We start from the raw sequence: 17,192 nt of genomic DNA, 5'->3' as shown, positions 1-17,192 counted from the left end.
CAACGTGAATTGCTTCATTTCTCCTGCTTGGCTTCTCCCATTCATCAGTTCTCTTAAGATTTCATTGCTGACTGGCCATATTCACCTTTCTCTTCTTTCTTTTTTTTTTTATTTATTTTTATTTATTTTATTTATTTATTTATTTAGGCTGCATTGGGTCTTCTTTGCTGCGTGCGGGTTTTTTCTCTGGTTGCGGTGAGCAGGGGCTACTCTTCATTGAGGTACACGGGCTTCTCATCGTGGTGGCTTCTCTTGTTGCAGAGCACGGGCTCTAGGTGTGTGGGCTTCAGTAGTTGTGGCTCGTGGGCTCTAGAGCACAGTCTCAGTAGTTGTGGCGCACGGGCTTAGTTGCTCCACAGCATGTGGGGTCTTCCCGGACCAGGGCTCAGACCCGTGTACCCTACATTGGCAGGCGGATTCCCAACCGCTGCGCCACCAGGGAAGCCCACCTTTCTCTTCTTAGTTCAGTAATATTTAGGCCTCTCAGCTAATCTGTAGATCATCTAACACAGTGTGTGGGTTTTCCTCCATGTTATCCGGAGCACTTGTGTGTAGCGTTTGGCATGGAAGAATCAGCTCTTCCTTCAGGGTGCATTTGTTTTGAAAGGATTCGGGCTGGAAGTGATGCTTGAGCTGTATCTTAAAGGAGGTACTTTCCAGGTAACAAAGGTAGGGAAGGGAAGTTCAGGTAAAGTGTGGGGGTAAGAAAGAGCATGGAGGAAATTGCAGGTGGCTTGCAAGGCTGTCCTGGCACATGGCAAGGGAGGGCAGGGTTGCAGCTGGAGGGGAGGCTGGAGGTGCAGCTGAGGACCTGGTCACAAGGCCCTTATCTCCCCTGCATGTATGTCCTGCAGGCAACTCAGAAGATTTTAAACTGGGGGTAAGGGTTAGAATGGACTTAGACTTAGGGACATAAGAAGGAGGAACCTGATCAGATTTGCATGACAGTGATGTGGGCAACGGGCAAGTCTTCAAATTAGCCTCAGTGTCCTCATTCCTAAAGTAGAGAGAAAGGTTTTGCACCAAGGTTGGAAAAGGTAATGTATGTGCAAGTGCTAAATATATTTAAACTTCTATTATTATTATTGGACTTCTTTGAGCCATGAATGAGTTAACATCCTTCATTTTTCAAGAGATCAGTTTTGTCATCTGAGGCAAAATACACATGCTTAATATTGTTACCTGATTTATATAGGGATATATGATTGATTGTTTGATTGGCTGCGTTGGGTCTTCGTTGCTGCGTGCAGGCTTTCTCTAGTTTCAGTGAGCGGGGGCTACTCTTCGTTGTGTTGCACGGGCTTCTCATTGCAGTGGCTTCTCTTGTTTCGGGGCACAGGCTGTAGGTGCGAGGGCTTCAGTAGTTGTGGCCCACGGGCTCTCGAACGCAGGCTCAATAGTTGTGGCGCACGGGCTTAGTTGCTCTGCAGCACGTGGGATCTTCCCAGACCAGGGCTCGAACCCATGTCCCCTGCATTGGCAGGCAGATTCTTAACCACTGCACCACCAGGGAAGTCCCAGGGATATATGACTTATGTAGCTTTCTATTTCCTTAAACAACTGATTTTTAAAATGGGAGCAGGTCTTACTATTTGTTGTCTGCTTTAAACTCTAACTGCTAAAATTGGAAGGATATGGGAAGACCTGGTGAACGCTGCTCATGAAGAGGAAAAGAAAGGGTTTTTTTCTTTCTGGTCGTGCACTCATTCTTTCAAGAGTCATTTAAAAAGAAAAAGTTTCCATCTTCTCATAGCAACTCAAGTGCTTGAGGACCTCATGACATTTTACCAAAACTCTCCTCCCAGAAGGGCATCAGTGGTGAGTAGGTGAATAGAAACATGGTGTATATATAGCTAAATATAGAGGAGTACATGAGGCATCTGGTAATGTGTGATTTTCATCTGATTTTACTGTGTTATTAAGACGAACCCTGCTTCCTAAAGAAAATTAGAACATTTTCAAAGCTCGAGTCTGAATCCTGCCTCATTCCTTGGTGATGATGTGACCCAGGAAATGACATCACCTCCCTGAGTGCTCCCCTCTATAAAATGGGGAGAGTAGTAAGGCCTACTTTTTAGGGCTGTTGGGAGGATGACATGAGATCATCTGCTTGAAGCCTGACAAATGATAAGCACTGGGTAAGTTGTTATTAGGAACACCCTCAGCTGTGGGAGCCAGCACCATTCTCTTCTGAGCATGGCATCAGACGTTCAAGTTGCTTCTGAACATGAATCTTAATTGACACCTAAGAAACCAGAAGAGGATGAAAAAGAGGATAGAGTTTAGTCTATAGAAGGTCTTGAGCCTGAAGAGGTAGCAGAGTCCAGTGCCTGTCTTGTGTCATAGGGCCCAGATGACAGCGGGTCCTACCAGCCCGACCAGACTACATGGACAGGACAGCAGGGCATAAAGGTGCTGAGGAGGTGACCATTCCTGGGCTGCAGAGATGGCATGAACAGTGACCAGGGCAAGACAACACAGTCCACACAGCTGCAGGTGTGAAAATCAAACTCTGTCTTTATTCTTTTACCATTGTATGTGGGATAGGTAGCAGCACTGCTGGGGAGCTCCTTGGGAGGAGAGGAGAGGGAATCTGTTGGATGGAAATCTTACCTTTGAGCATCAGTTACATCTAAGCCTGTTTTCAGCACATTTCATGTTAGACTTTTCAATGGCAAGTCAAGGAGTAGAAGGTAGATGGGCTCAGACAAAAGGTTCTTTGCAAGAGTTCAACATAGTGGCCAAGATTTTATTCTTGCATTTCATCATGCATGTGCCTTGGAATTATGGATTTTTTGGAATCTGACTGAAGAAAACATAAACTTTCCAGGTAGTGTATAGCTGTCCCCATCTTTCTAGCATCTCTGCCTTTGGCTGATGTGATGCCATACTTTCCTGACATTTAATATCAGCTCTGGTATGGGTCTGATACCAAGTATATTCATACCTCAGCCATAAAACAGGACCTTCTAGATAGCCAGATTCAGGTGCTCTGCCCTTCCCAACAGATGCCTCTCCACCACCCCTGACTCCGCCAAAATGAAGTAAAAGCACATCCTGAGTTGACCACTTCCTCTGAGCCTGGCAGACACACAGCAAGAGTCTCGGCTGGTGATGGGCTTGACGCATGGCCCACTTGACTGAGCCACACATATGCTCAGGCTTGACCTACACTGGCAAAATCTGCAAGGACACTTCTTAGACATTTCAAGTGATTGATTCCTCTGAGGAAATGATACATTAAAAAAATACACATATACACACATATTTAATTATTTTTTTAAACCACAACTGAAAAAAATTCTTTGCCACTGTGTAGAATTAAATCTGACAAGAAACCCTATGAGTTTTTATTAGTACCATTATTGTCTTCTTTGGCTTCATGTACTATAATGGTAAAATAACAAAAAAAAAAAAGAAAAAAATTGTAAAAAGGCAAATATTTTGTACAAAAATACAAAGTTTTAAAAGCTCTTTAAGTATATTTCATATTGTTACTAAAAGTTGACCTATATATCTGTATGTCTGCATATTTTTCCTACATGTGGGATTTTAAAAATGTAAGGTACTGTTTATACAGTATACGTTTTCAGTTCTTCCTAAAGCTCAACAACCAATGATAATCTTTTTTCTGATTGGAGCATTCCATACTCTGGAAGACATGATTTGCATAACTGTACGATTACTGGCTGAGAAAAATCTATGTGATTCAGTCCACTTGCATACTGAAAATCAATGTATCATACTGGGGGAACACTTTTGTTCCCAAGTCCTTAAGTAATGGCAGATGGTAAAGAACGTTGGCTGTCAATTTTTTCAGTAATTGGTTTTCAGTGCTTTTTTTCAATCTGGTGAGAAGGTGATGCAATGAGGAAGAAGTATCTTTTGCCTTTGAGAACTGTCCGAAAATTTGTTCTTATTATTATATCACAGTCCATTATAATGCAGGTGATGGTACTAAAAGAAAGGAAAAAGGATGGGTGTTAGTTTTTCTTAAAGAACATTGTTAATGTATAATTCAAAAAAGGAACGTGTTTTTATAGGAAACATTCCAAATACATCGTTCAATAATTATTTTTTCAAATAAATGCCTAGAAATTCTTACTCAGATTAAATAAAAGGTAAAATTCACTTTGAAAGAGCCTATTTTGGGGAATCCTAGTCCCAACTCAAATCCCAAATGGCCAAAGAAGGCTAACAAATGACAAATCTGGGTCACTTGTCACCCTCTACTGTAATCTCTTGTTGAGATATTTGTGTTCTTTTCCTGAAACTGACCAGAATGGGAGTTCCTTACGTGTCTGGAGACCTCTAGCACTTGGACGAGTGCTTGACACACTAGAGGTTTTCAATACATGACTGTTGAATGGATAAATGCATAATTTGTGCCCCAGTTACTATCAAAAATAATTTGAGCAAAATATATTTTTGTCATCAACTTTGTTTTTAAAAATTGAGATAAAATTGACATATAACATGTTAGTTTCAAGTGTACATGATTCCAAATTTGTATATATTGCAAAATGATCACCACGGTAAGTCTAGTTAACGTCCACTACCACATGTAGTTATAATTTTGTTGTTGTTGTGATGAGAATTTTTAAGATTTACTCTTTTAGCAACTTTCAGATATATAACAGGATTATTAACTATAGTCACCATGCTGTACATGACATTACATTACCATGCCTTGTTTATTTTATAACTAGATGTTTATACCTTTTGAGCCCCTTCACCCATTTTGTACACCCCACCACTCTCCGCCTCTGGCAACCACCTGTTTTCTGTATCTATGAGTTCCATTTTTTTTTTTTATAAGGTTCCACATAAGTGCGATCATATGGTGTCTGTCTCTGTCTGACTTATTTCACTTAGCATAATGCCCTCAAGGTTAATCCATGTTGTCACAAATGGCAATATTTCATTCTTTTTTATGGCTGAATAATAATATTCCATTGTATTTATATACTGCATTTTCTTTACCCATTCATCTATTGATGGACCCTTAGACTGCTTCCATATTGTAAATAATGCTCCAGTGAACATAAGGGTACATATATCTTTTCAAGTTAATGTTTTTGTTTCTTCAGATGAATACCTAGAAGTGGAATTGCTGGATCATATGGTAGTTCTATTATATTTTTAATTTCTTGAGGAACCTCCATACTGTTTTTCCATAGTGGCTGCACCAATTTACATTCCCACCAACAGTGCATAAGTGTTCCCTTTTCTCCACATCCTCGCCAACACTTGTTATTTCTTGTCTTTTCTATAATGACCATTTTGACAGGTGTGAGGTGATATCTCATTGTGGTTTGCATTTCCTTGATGATTAGGGATGTTGAGCAGCTTTTCATGTACCTGTTGGCCGTCTGTATGTCTTCTTTGGAAAAATGTCTGTTCAGATTTTATGACCATTTTTCAATGGGATTGTTTGGTGTTTTGCTATTGAGTTGTGTGAATTTTTCATATATTTGGGATATTAGCACCTTATCAGTTCTATGATTTGCAGATATTTTTTCCCATTCAGTAAGCCGACTTTTCATTTGTTGATGGTTTTCTTTGCTTTGCAGAAGCTTTACGGTTTGATGTCGTCACACTTGCTTATTTTTGCTTTTGTTGTCAGATCCAAAAAATCATTGCCAAGATCAATGTCAAGGAGATTATCACCTATGTTTTCTTCCAGGAATTTTATGGTTTCAGGTCTTACATTTGAGTCTTTCACCCATTTTGAGCTTATTTTTGTGTATGGTGTAAGAGAGTGGTCCAGTTTCATTCTTTTGCATGTGGCTGTCCAGTTTTCTCAACAGCATTTATTGAAGAGATTGTCCTCTCCCCACTGTATATTCTTGGCTCCTTTATCATAAGTTAGTTGACCAATAATCCATATGCATGGATTTATTTCTGGGTTATATATATTCTGTTTCACTGATCTATGTATCTGTTTTTATGCCACTACCACACTGTATTGATCCCTGTAGCTTTGTAATATAGTTTGAAATCAGGGACTGTGTCTAGCTTTGCTCTTCGTTCTCAAGATTACTTTGGCTATTTGGGGTCTTTCATGGTCCATACAAATTTTAGGATTGTTTGTTCTATTTCTGTGAAAAATGCCATAGGAATTTTTCTAGGGATTGCATTGGATCTGTAGATTGCTTTGGATAGTACGGACATTTTAACAATATTCTTCCAATCCATGAACACAGAATATCTTTCTATTTATTTGGGTCTTCTTCAGTTTCTTTCATCAATGTCTTATAGTTTTCAGTGTATAGGCCTTTCACCTCCTTGGGTAAATTTATTCCTAGGTATTTTTTTCCTTTTTGATGCAACTGCAAATGGTATTGTTTCCCTAATTTCTCTTTCTGATCGTTTGTTATAGTGTATGGAAACACAACATATTTTTGTACATTGATTTTTGTGTCCTGCGACTTTACAGAATTCATTTATTAGTTCTAACATTTTTTTTTTGGTGGAGCCATTAGGGTTTTCTATATATAAAATATCATGTTACCTGCAAATAGCGACAGTTTTACTTCTTCCTTTCTGATTTGGATGCCTTTTTTTTTTTTTTTTTTTTTTTGCCTAATTGCTCTGGCTAGGATTTCCAATACTATGCTGAATAAAAGTGGTGAGAGTGGGCATCCTTGTCTTGTTCCTGATCTTAGAACAAAAGTATTCAGCTTTTCACCATTGAGTATGATGTTAGTTGTGGGCTTGTCACAGACCCTCTATAGAGAGTTTCCCTCTACAGGGAATCCATTTGAGAGTGGTTTTCTTTTTTATCATAAATGAACACTGAATTTTATCAAATGCTTTTCTGCATCTATTGAGATGATATATGATTTTTTTCTTTCATTCTGTTAATGTAGTGTATCTCATTGATTGATTTGTGGATGTTAAACCATCTTATATCCCTGGAATAAATCCCACTTGATCATGGCATATAATTCTTTTACTGTATTGTTGAATTCGGTTTGCTAATATTTTGTTGAGGATTTTTACATCTATAGTTCATCAAGGATATTGGCCTGTAATTTTCTTTTCTTGTAGTGTCCTTGTCTGGCTTTGGTATCAGGGTAATGCTGGCCTCATAAAATGAGTTTGGAAGTGTTTCCTCCTCTTCTATTTTTTGGAAGAGTTTGAGAAGGATTGGTATTAATTTTTCTTTAAACGTTTGGTAGAATTCACTAATGAAGCCATCTGGCCCTGGACTTTTGTTTATTGGGAGGTTTTTGATTACTTATTCAATCTCTTTACTAGTAATTGGTCTGTTCAGATTTTTTTATTTCTTCATGATTCATTTCTTTGTAGATGGTATGTTTCTAGGAATTTATTTCTCATAGGTTGTCCAATTTGTTGGTGTATAATTGTTCATAGTGATCTTTGTATTTCTGTGATACCGGTTACAGTGTCTCCTCTCTCATTTCTGATTGCATATATTTGAGCCCATATTTTTTTCTTGGTAAATCTAGCTAAAAGTTTGTCGATTTTGTTTATCTTTCAAATACCAGCTCTATCATTAATCTTTTCTATTATCTTTTTAGTCTCTATTTCATTTATTTCCACTCTGATCTTTATTTCCTTCCTTCAACTAACTTTGGGCTTCATTTGTTCTTTTTCTAGTTCCTTGAGGGGTAAGGTTAGGTTATCTGAGATCTTTTTTTCTTGATATAGGATGTATTGCTATGAACCTCCCTCCTGGAACTGCTTTGCTACATCCCATAAGTCTTGGTATGTTGCATTTTCATTTGTCTCACTATATTTTTTACTTCCTTTTTGATTTCTTCCTTGACCCACTGGTTGTTCAGTAGCATGTTGTTTAATCTCCTCATATTTGTGATTTTTCCAGTTTTCTTCTTGTGATTGAAGCCATATCAAGCATCTTTTCCAGTCACAATGGTATGAGGCTAGAAATCAATCTTCTTAAATTTATTGAGACTTTTTTTTTTGTGGCCTAACATGATATATTCTGGAGAATGTTCCATGTACACTTGAGAAGAATGTGTATTCTGTTGCTTTTGGATGGGATTTTTTCTGTCAGTTAGGTCCACCTGATCTAACGTGCCATTTAAGGCCAATGTTTCCTTATTGATTTTTTGGTCTGGATGATCTATTCACTGATGAAAGTGGGGTACTAATACTGTACTGCTGTCTATTTCTCCCTTTAGGTCTGTCGATATTTGCTTTTTTTTACTTAGGTGCTCCTATGTTGGGTGCATAAATATTTACAAATGTTATATACTCTTGTTGGATTGATTCCTTTATCACTATGTAATGACCTTCTTTGTCTCTTATTCCAGTCTTTGTTTTAAAGCCTATTATGTCTGATATAAATATAGCTACCCTATCTTTCTTTGTGTTTCCGTTTGCATGGAATATCTTTTTACATCTTCACTTTCAGTCTGTGTGTATCCTTCATCTGAAGTGAGTCTCTTGTAGGCAGCATATAGACGGGTCTTGTATTTTTATCCATTCAGCCATTCTATGTCTTTTGACTGGAGAATGTAGTCCATTTATGTTTAAAATAATTATTAAAAGATATGTATTACTTGCCATTTTGTTAATTGTTTTCTGGCTGTTTTGTAGTTCCTCTGTTTCTTCTTCTCTTGCTCTCTGCCTTTGTGACTTGATGATTTTCTGTAGTGGTAGGCTTAGATTCCTTTCTATTTATCTTTTATATAACTACTATAGGTTTTTGCATTGTGGTTATCATGAGGCTTACATATAACAATTTATATTTATAATAGTCTATTTTAATAACAACTTAAGTTTGAATGCATTCTAAAACTCTGTGTTTTTACTCCCTGCCCCCACACCATTTTATGTTTTTGATGTCACAATTTATATCTTTTAATCTTGTGTATCCCTTAACAAATCATTGTAGTTATAGTTATTTTTATTACTTTTGTCTCTTAACCTTTATACTAGCTTTATAAGTGTTAATCCACTACCTTTACAACATTAGAGTGTTCTGAATTTTACTATATATATGTAAAGGTAAATATATTTTGACCTTTACCAGTGAGATTTATACTTTCATATGTTTCCCTGTTTTTAATTAGCACCCTTTCTTTTCAGTGTAAAGAAGCCTCTCTAACATTTCTTGTAAGGCTGGTCTAGTGGTGGTGAACTCCTTTAGGTTTTGCTTGTCTGGAAAACTCTCTCTCTCTTTCAATTCTGAAGGATAACTTTGCTGGGTAGAGTTTTCTTAACTGCAAGTTTTTTTCTTTGAACACTTTTAATAAAACCATTCCACTCCCTTTTGGCTTGCCAAGTTTCTGCTGAAAAATCAGTTGACAGTCCATAGGGGTTCCCTTGTATGTAACAAGTTATTTTTCTCTTGCTGCTTTTAAGTTTCTCTCCTTGTCTTTAACTTCTGACATTTTAATTATAATGTGTCTTGGTGTGGGTCTCTTTGGGTTCCTCCTATTTGGAACTCTGGGTTTCCTGGGTTTGGATGTCTGTTTCCTTCCCAAGGTTGGGGAAGTTTTCAGCCATTATTTCTTCAAGAAGTTTCTGCCCCTTTACCCCTCTCTTCTCCTTCTGGGCCCCTATAATGTGAATGTTGGACCACCTCACGTTGTCTCATAAGTACCTTAAACTATCTTCACGTTTTTTCATTCTTTTTTCTTTTTGCTTCTCCACTGGGTGTGTTCCACTGCCCTGCTTTTGAGCTCACTGATCCTTTCTTCTGCTTCATCTAGTCTGCTACTGAACCCGACTAGTATATATTTTCCAGTTCAGTTATTGTATTCTTCAGCTCTGTAACTTCTATTTGGTACTTTCTTATATTTTCTATCTCTTTATTGAAGTTCTAACTGTGTTCATCTATTCTTCTCCCGAGTTCAGTGTGAGCATCTTTATAACTATTACTTTGAACTTTTTAATAGGTACATCACTTATCTCCATTAAGGACTTTTTATAAGGTTTTATCTTGTTCTTTCATTCAGAACATATGTATCTTTCTTCATTTTGCTTGACTCTCTGTGTTGTCAAACTAGATAAAACAACCCTCTTTCCCAATCTTGAGGGAGTGGCATCTTGTAGGAATGAACCTTATCTTTCAACCCTGCCCTAGCTCTTGCTTGTCCTTCAAACCACTGTGATTGTTCAAGCAGCCTTTTTTATTTTTAGTGGCTCCTAGCATTTGAGTGTGCCAAGACCTGTCAGTGCCCCAAAGGGGAGGATCTCAGTCAGCAACTAGAGTCTTGCTGATTAGAAACTAGACCTTCAGGCAGCAGCTTTTAAAATATGCAAATATTTATAGTCTTGTGGGACTGAAAAGTATGTCCCACTGGCCACCAGAACTGGGCGACCTAGAAGTGTCTCCTGCACAGTTGTTGCAAAAATCAGGGTGCCAGACGAGTGTACAAGCTCCATCCTGGGAGCTACCTGCACCCTGTCACGAGGCAGAGGGAGGTCACAAAGATGGCATCCACCAGCCTTTGTCCCTGGAGGGCACCTCAGTAGGTCCCTAGATGAGCTTAACCAGAAGCCTACCCCTCTTGCTGAAGCTCCAGGACAAGCAAATAGGCCTCTTTCACAGAAATACTGGGGGTATGATTCAGTTTGCTGTCTGCACAGTCCCCTGGGGATAGCAGCTGGCCAAGAATGATTTGTTTGTTATAGTCTCATGGGACCCAGGAATGCAAGCTCACTGGCCACTAGAGCCAGGAGATCCAGGGGTGTTCCCTGGGTGGCAGCTGCAAAACACTGGGCATCAGACGTGTGTAGAAGCTCCCCTTGGGGTGCTGTGCTGTGGAGCACAGCAGAGGGAGAGCACAAAGATAGTGCCTGCCCTTCAAGGTCTCCCACCAACTTTCAAAAGAAAGACTTTATGAGATAGAATTACATAATATTCACAAGGTTGTAGAGTTTAGAACTATCTAATATTTTAGAACATGTTCATCACCCCTAAAAGAAACCCATACCTATTACCATTCACCCCCATTTCCTCCTTCCCCCACCACAAACTTTCAAATGTAGTTCTGATGAAGAAAACTAAGATGCTATGTCCTGAAGAGGGTCATGTATTTAATGAAGCTTTACATAAGTACCTTTTGAAATGAAAAAAAGAATCTCCAAATGCCTCTTAGGCTTATGAGCTTATAAGGAGGTGGGGAAACTATATCCCTACATTATCTAGCACAGCATCTGGCCCATAGTAAATGCTCAATAAATACATGTGGAATTGAATGCTTGGCCACCTGAATTATCCGTGCCTGGAACTCTATGAAAAAGACTTAACACTGGGGCCATATGTTAAATAACAATTGACTGACAATATTATAAGGTAATGACCTAGGCCTTTTAGTCTAATATTTATTGAGTACTTCCTCTACATTAGGCACATTTATTAACTTATTTAAGTCCTCACAACAACCCCATTAAGAAGATGTTATTATTTCCCTGAGGTTAATAGCTTGCCCAGCTAGTAAATGGCAGAACCAGGACTGGAACCCGATTACCGAGCCTACATTCAGATCCCTTATACTCATCACCTCTTGCCCTTTAATAAGATATAAGCTCAGCGGCTCTCTCTTAAATCCCCTCTGCTGCTTACCTGTCTCCCTGTCTTTTTCGCAAATGAAGTTATTGATGTCCTCACATTGGAAGTCGTTCCACTGCCCAGCATAAATCAGCCCAGCACAGTCTTCTCCAGGCCCATGGCCATGACTCCAGTTATCTGGCTGTCCAGCTTTCCAATTTCTTTTAAGAAAACAGAAATCAAGTATTATTTGCAAAGTCACAGAGAAGTTTTCTTTACCCAAGAGCAGCAGAGAAATGTAAAAAACAAAAGCAAGGCCTGTCATTTGTCTGGGAATGAAAATGCACTGTTTAAAAAGCTGTGCACACTCGGATTCAGAATAAGCAGCTGTTTTGCAGAGCACTGTGTTATGCAGCATCTCCCTGCAGGCTTGTTATCATTGCCACAGTGCAATCAGCTCACTGAGCTGCTTCATCACATTGCTGAGAGAGTAAATCTGTCTCCAACACAGTTAGATGAATGACAGCTTTCTAACGTGCACTGGAATGCTGACTGCTGGGCACGTGGGTGTATATCTGTGTGTGAATGTGTATGCATTCTGAGGAACACACACACACACACACACACACACACACACACACACACACACACATTCTTGGAAGAACCCAGAGGGAACCTCGTACGTTCTGATATCTTGTCTCTAACAAGTCAGAGTCGGGCAGAGAGAGTGAAAGACGCTTGATATACACTTACAAGAACCTACAATTATAAACACTTGGTTATGGTTTTCTGGCTAAGTTGTAGATAGTTAATTGCTATAGAAAGAAATAGTAATTTATTCTTACTGAAAATGACTTAATACATCTCACTGCCTTTTTTGGGAGAGAGATTAAAGTCTTTAAAACAAGTTTTCTTTAGGATGAGCTCATTTGGGGCTTAACTTGCATGCTGCTGCTTAAAGCACCCCTTTGCCAACGTTTGCTGTTCCTGACTCTATTTCCAAGCAATAAATTAGATGTGCTTCCAAGACTCAAAACTTGAAAGACTACGTCTTCTCCGAGAACCAGGTCTTTGCACAGAAGCTTGTGGTTACCTCCTAAGAGGACAAGCTTGCCTCGTGCGGAGGGTCCGAAAAAACATCTGCAGCAGGAAGTGCTTCCCATAAACGATGACTCATTACCCAACCAGCATCATCTAATAATAACTCACTCTGGTCCATGCTTCATGTTCGTATCAGAGTGGCTGCGGCTTTGGCCGCTAGAGAGAAATCTTCCACTGTACAGACCCTGATAGCAGGAGAAAGTTCTACAGCAAAGAAACACTTCTCACTACTAAGATTTTCCTTTTCTGAGGCCAGGCTCTTACCAGGGTCACCTGGGGACAGAGCCCATGTTGTCCTACTTCTTTCGATGACAAGACCAGCAAAAATCAGGGCGATGGGAAAGGAGAGTTGAAATTTACAGTTAAAGGATGTAACAAGGTAGCATGGACTCCCCCAAGCCAACTGTATATTTTGCGATATTTTATAAAATGAAGTGAACTCGCTTAAATAAATCTAGTGATGAAGAGATAATTTAGATGAAACCACCAACTGATGAGAGTAAATGTGGGACGATACTCAGGTGGAAGTCAGAAATAGTCATTTGTTAACTCATTCATTCGACAGATATTCACAGAGCACCAGCTATGTGCCAGGGATAAATAATGCTAGCTGATGGCAACACGGCACTGTGGAGAATAGAGTCCCAGCCCTCTCAGAAATTATATCACAGGCAAGAAACAAATGAGGTAAAACCCTCAGACTGTCACAGTGATGCCAGAAAGAGATGAAGATGAAGGAAACTTTCAGGCAAGCTTTTTTGTGTGTGTGTTTCCACCTCGAAGGACCCTCCCGGAAATGTCAACAATGCCTGGGCAGTTTGATGTTGTTGGCGTACACATTGCTCATTTCTGTAGTTATACGAGGGGGTTCCATTCCAATTTTGTTTATCAAATTTGAGATTGTGATTCTCGATGCATACTGACAGGACATTTAATATTCTTTATCTCCCAGTTAGTTGGGAAATTGCATAAATAGGAATTCTGATAGAAGATCTGTTTAATATTTTCCCCTTGTATTTCCTTGCCCTTTTGAGTAGATAAAAGGGATTTACAGATGAGAGAACTGCTTGATAAGAAAGGAGATTGTCTTTATCACCATCCTCCATTCGTTTTTTTCCAGGTCACTGGAATTCTTCACATGCAGTGCTTAAAGCAATCCTTCAGGACTAAAGGTAGAAGGTGGCTGTGAGTGGAGTGACTCAGGTGGGACCAGCATGGATGTGCGGTGGAGTAGCCTGAAGCCAGGCTGCAGGAGGAATTTGTCTCAAAGACTAAGTCTCACAGCATCTCTTTGGAAAAGCTAAAATCACATGGAATGATTTGTGGCAAATCCCCCCAGTCTGCATGCTTGTAATAGAGCAGAACGTGTCAGATAAATAGAATGTATATATTTTGGAGAAGAATTTCAGCTTAAATGTTGCCTAAACCTCATTCATAGGTAGATTCTGGAAAGAAGAATGGCTGAAACCTGGGTGCCAGATCCTTGAATGCCACATTATAACATACACGTCACAGAAGTGGTTGGGTAGCAACGTGTGTATGTACTTGGACACTGTATTTTGAGTACACTGGGGACCATGGAAGCATCGGGACTCCCTCTTCCAGGGAGCTGGAATCATCGCAAGCACCTCAGCCAGTGGGTGTGAAACAACGCCCAGGATTCTGGGTTTATACTAATGGAGGTAGAGCACAAACTCTCAATTTTGGGAACAGCCCCTTCCAACTCTCACAACTTAGTATTTCTCATCAACCACAAGATTGACTGAGCCTTCATGGCCAAGAAACTTCTGCTGGTAAGAGCCTGGCCTCAAAACAGGAAAATCTTAGTAGTGAGAAGTGTTTCTTTGCTGTAGAATTTTCTCCCGCTATAGAGGTCTGAACAGTGGAAGATTTCTCTCTAGTGGCCAAAGCCAGTGCCACTGATACAAACATGAGGCATGACCAGAGCGAGTGAGTATTGAAGTAGATGATGCCAAAGGTTCCCTTCTGGTCCTTACCATTCTACGGTTCTATATTCTAAAAATGTAGTATATAATATTACGTGTAGCCATCTGTGTGGACAGAAGGGCAACCCATGTTTTGTCTTTGCAGTGCAGAGATGAAAGCTGTTACTCGTAACTTGACAGCATGCTCCCGTTAAATGATATCCTGTGCAGGGGACCAAGAAATGGACAAGAGGAAGAGAGGAGCTTCAAGTGTGTTTTGGGAGACTCTCAGGAAGCACAGCACATCTCTGGTGATCTAAGGTGGGCAACTGCAAGCAGGGTGAGCAGGAAAGGCCTTCAAAGGCTCCCTTACAGTTCTGCTTTGAGCAAGTGGGCAGAGTCTCCATCCCATGTGTGTTTGACTGCCCCGTGCCTTCCAGGCAGTCTCCACTGACAGTGATGACCTTTGCCAAATGACACACTGACATTTATTCCATCAAGAGTAGAAAGACCAGCTTTGACATGCTCCTGATTTCACTGGTCTTCTCCCTGGTTTGTCTGTTATTTCATTGCTTTCCAGTCATTATTATTTCCTTCCTTTTGCTTGCTTTGGGATTAATTTGCATTTCTTATTCTACCCTCATAAAGTAGAAGCTTAGATCATTAATTTTCAACTTTAAAATATTTTTCTAATATAAGCATTTTAAATCTATAAATGCCCCTCTATATACTGTTTTAGCTGCATCTCACAGATTTTGATATGTTTTGTCTTTGATACATTTGCAAATTTCCTTTGTGGTTTCTCCTTTGCTCCATGGGTTATTTAGAAGTGTGCCTTTAATTTCCAAATATTTGGTGATTTTACAGATATCTTTTTGTTATTGATTTCTAATTCAATTTTGTTTTGGTGAGAGAACATACACTACATAATTCCAGCGCTTTTAAATTTATGGAGACTTGTTTGATGACCCAGCCCATAGCTGATCTTGGTGAACATACCATACGCACTTGAAAAGAATGTGTATCTGTAGTTGTTGGGTGAAAAGTCCCATAAATATCAATGAAGTCAAGTTAGTTGATAGTGTCTGCTATATCCCTCTTGGTTTTTCTATCTCTTCAATACTTGTTCTATTAATTACTGAGAGGAGAGCTTTCAAACCTCCTTTGAAGCCCCGCTCTTCACTGTGTCCACATTTAGGGTCAGAGTGTCTGTCTTCTTGATTGTGACAGGGTCCTGGAAATCAGACTGTTTTTACATGAGTAGAAGAACAGTAACTCTCGCTCGTATTGTGCCCCAAACTCCAGAAAACATCCTCCAAACCAGCACAGAGGCTGGGTCATGGTGGACACTCCAGGATAATTCACTGAATGTTATCATGGGACTGTGGGCCAGTGGATCCCAATGTCCAGTCAGAGGACTGGTGCTGGGCAAGAATGAAGTTCTCACAGGTCTGTGGTGAAAAGAGAAAAATGAGGACAACTCTGTGTGTACGTGTGATGGCCAACTGCCTTTTCTTGGTTTTATTCTTGTTGTTTTCGTGCTGAGATTTGTTGATAGGTGATTTTTTTTTTTTTTTTTTTTGCCTGTGCTGTGTAGCATGTGGGATCCTAGTTCCCTGACCAGGGATCGAAGCCGTGCCCCCCTGCACTGGAAGTGTGGAGTCTTAACCACTGGACCGCCAGGGAAGTCCCCGTTGATAGGTGATTTTTAAAACCCATGTCCTTAGTTGGGCAACTAAAATCTTGGCAACACGAGTCAGCCCTTCAGTCTTTCAGTCCCCCCCACCACTGGTCCGATTTTAGGTGACAACTCTCACAACTGTTTTGACTCTCCTGAAGCATATATCTGCTCTGCTGGATGCCCTCCTCGGGCTGGCGGCCAAATTCCCGAGTGCCAGGGTGTGGTGTGGCTTCGTCTCCACAAGGACAGGTGCGCAGGGAGCAGACAGGATGTCTGCTGAGCCAGGAGGCAGATATCCATTTGCCCTGGGGGCAGTCTGGGGCTCACCTTTGGAGCAGACCTAAAATCTTCAAATGTTCCACCTTGAAGTTTGGTCGTTCTTTTAAAAGAAATGGCCTTTGCCAGCCCCCACCCAGAACTCCCTTGTAGTAGGATGAACCTAGCTATGGACCCAAAATTTCCAGCGTGCGCTCCAGCACAGCACTTGTGATGGGCTGCAGGAGCAAAAACATATATTGTCGGGACTTCCCTGGTGGTCCAGTGGTAAACAATCTGCCTGCCAATGCAGGGGACACGGGTTCGATCCCTGGTCAGGGAACTAAGATCCACATGCCACGGGGCAACTAAGCCTGTGCGCCACAACTACTGAGCTCGCACACCTCAGCTAGAGAGCCCGCATGCCGCAACTATGGAGCCCATGTGTTCTGGAGCCCACGCACCACAACTAGAGAGAGAAAAGAAACCCGCACGCCACAACTAGAGAGAAGCCTGCACCACACAATAAAGAGCCTGCGTGCCACAATGAAAGATCTCGAGAACCTGCATACCGCAACTACAACCCGCAGCCAAAATAAAAAATAAACATACTGTCTTTCTCTAAACACTCCCCCCAAACCCCCCACAATGGTAAGACCATAGACCCAGTGCCTGGCTATGTGACCCCACCTCGGGGGTCAGGTCCATTCTAGGCTGATCATTTCCACCTCTCCCATGG

At 40.4% G+C, this 17,192-nt stretch overlaps 1 protein-coding gene and 1 long non-coding RNA gene across 6 annotated transcripts in view; one reads left to right on the top strand and one right to left on the bottom strand.

Moving 5' to 3' along the window:
- Positions 1 to 17,192, top strand: part of LOC113631283 (uncharacterized) — a 74,140-nt gene that overhangs the window by 29,385 nt on the left and 27,563 nt on the right. For 3 of the 5 annotated variants that reach the window (XR_003437245.1, XR_003437249.1, XR_003437247.1), the window contains exon 2: positions 14,684 to 14,838. This is a non-coding gene — a long non-coding RNA (uncharacterized LOC113631283). Of the gene's footprint in view, positions 1 to 2,346; positions 2,497 to 13,712; positions 14,386 to 14,683; positions 14,839 to 17,192 lie in introns of all 5 variants that reach the window. The other 2 variants (XR_003437246.1, XR_003437248.1) reach the window with 2 other exon arrangements.
- Positions 2,498 to 17,192, bottom strand: part of COLEC12 (collectin subfamily member 12) — a 187,150-nt gene continuing 172,455 nt past the window's right edge. Inside the window, exons 9-10 of the mRNA XM_027127560.1 lie at positions 11,567 to 11,712; positions 2,498 to 3,957 (exon numbers count right to left, since the gene is read on the bottom strand). Coding sequence (XP_026983361.1) covers positions 3,938 to 3,957; positions 11,567 to 11,712 — 166 coding nt within the window. The 3' untranslated portion in view covers positions 2,498 to 3,937. The remainder of the gene's footprint in view (positions 3,958 to 11,566; positions 11,713 to 17,192) is intronic.

This window comes from Aethalodelphis obliquidens, unplaced genomic scaffold (genome assembly GCF_003676395.1).
Source record: "Aethalodelphis obliquidens isolate GAN/ISIS:26980383/991018 unplaced genomic scaffold, ASM367639v1 scaffold32, whole genome shotgun sequence".
Taxonomy (NCBI): Eukaryota; Metazoa; Chordata; class Mammalia; order Artiodactyla; family Delphinidae; genus Aethalodelphis; species Aethalodelphis obliquidens.
This window is presented reverse-complemented; position numbering and strand designations above follow the sequence as displayed.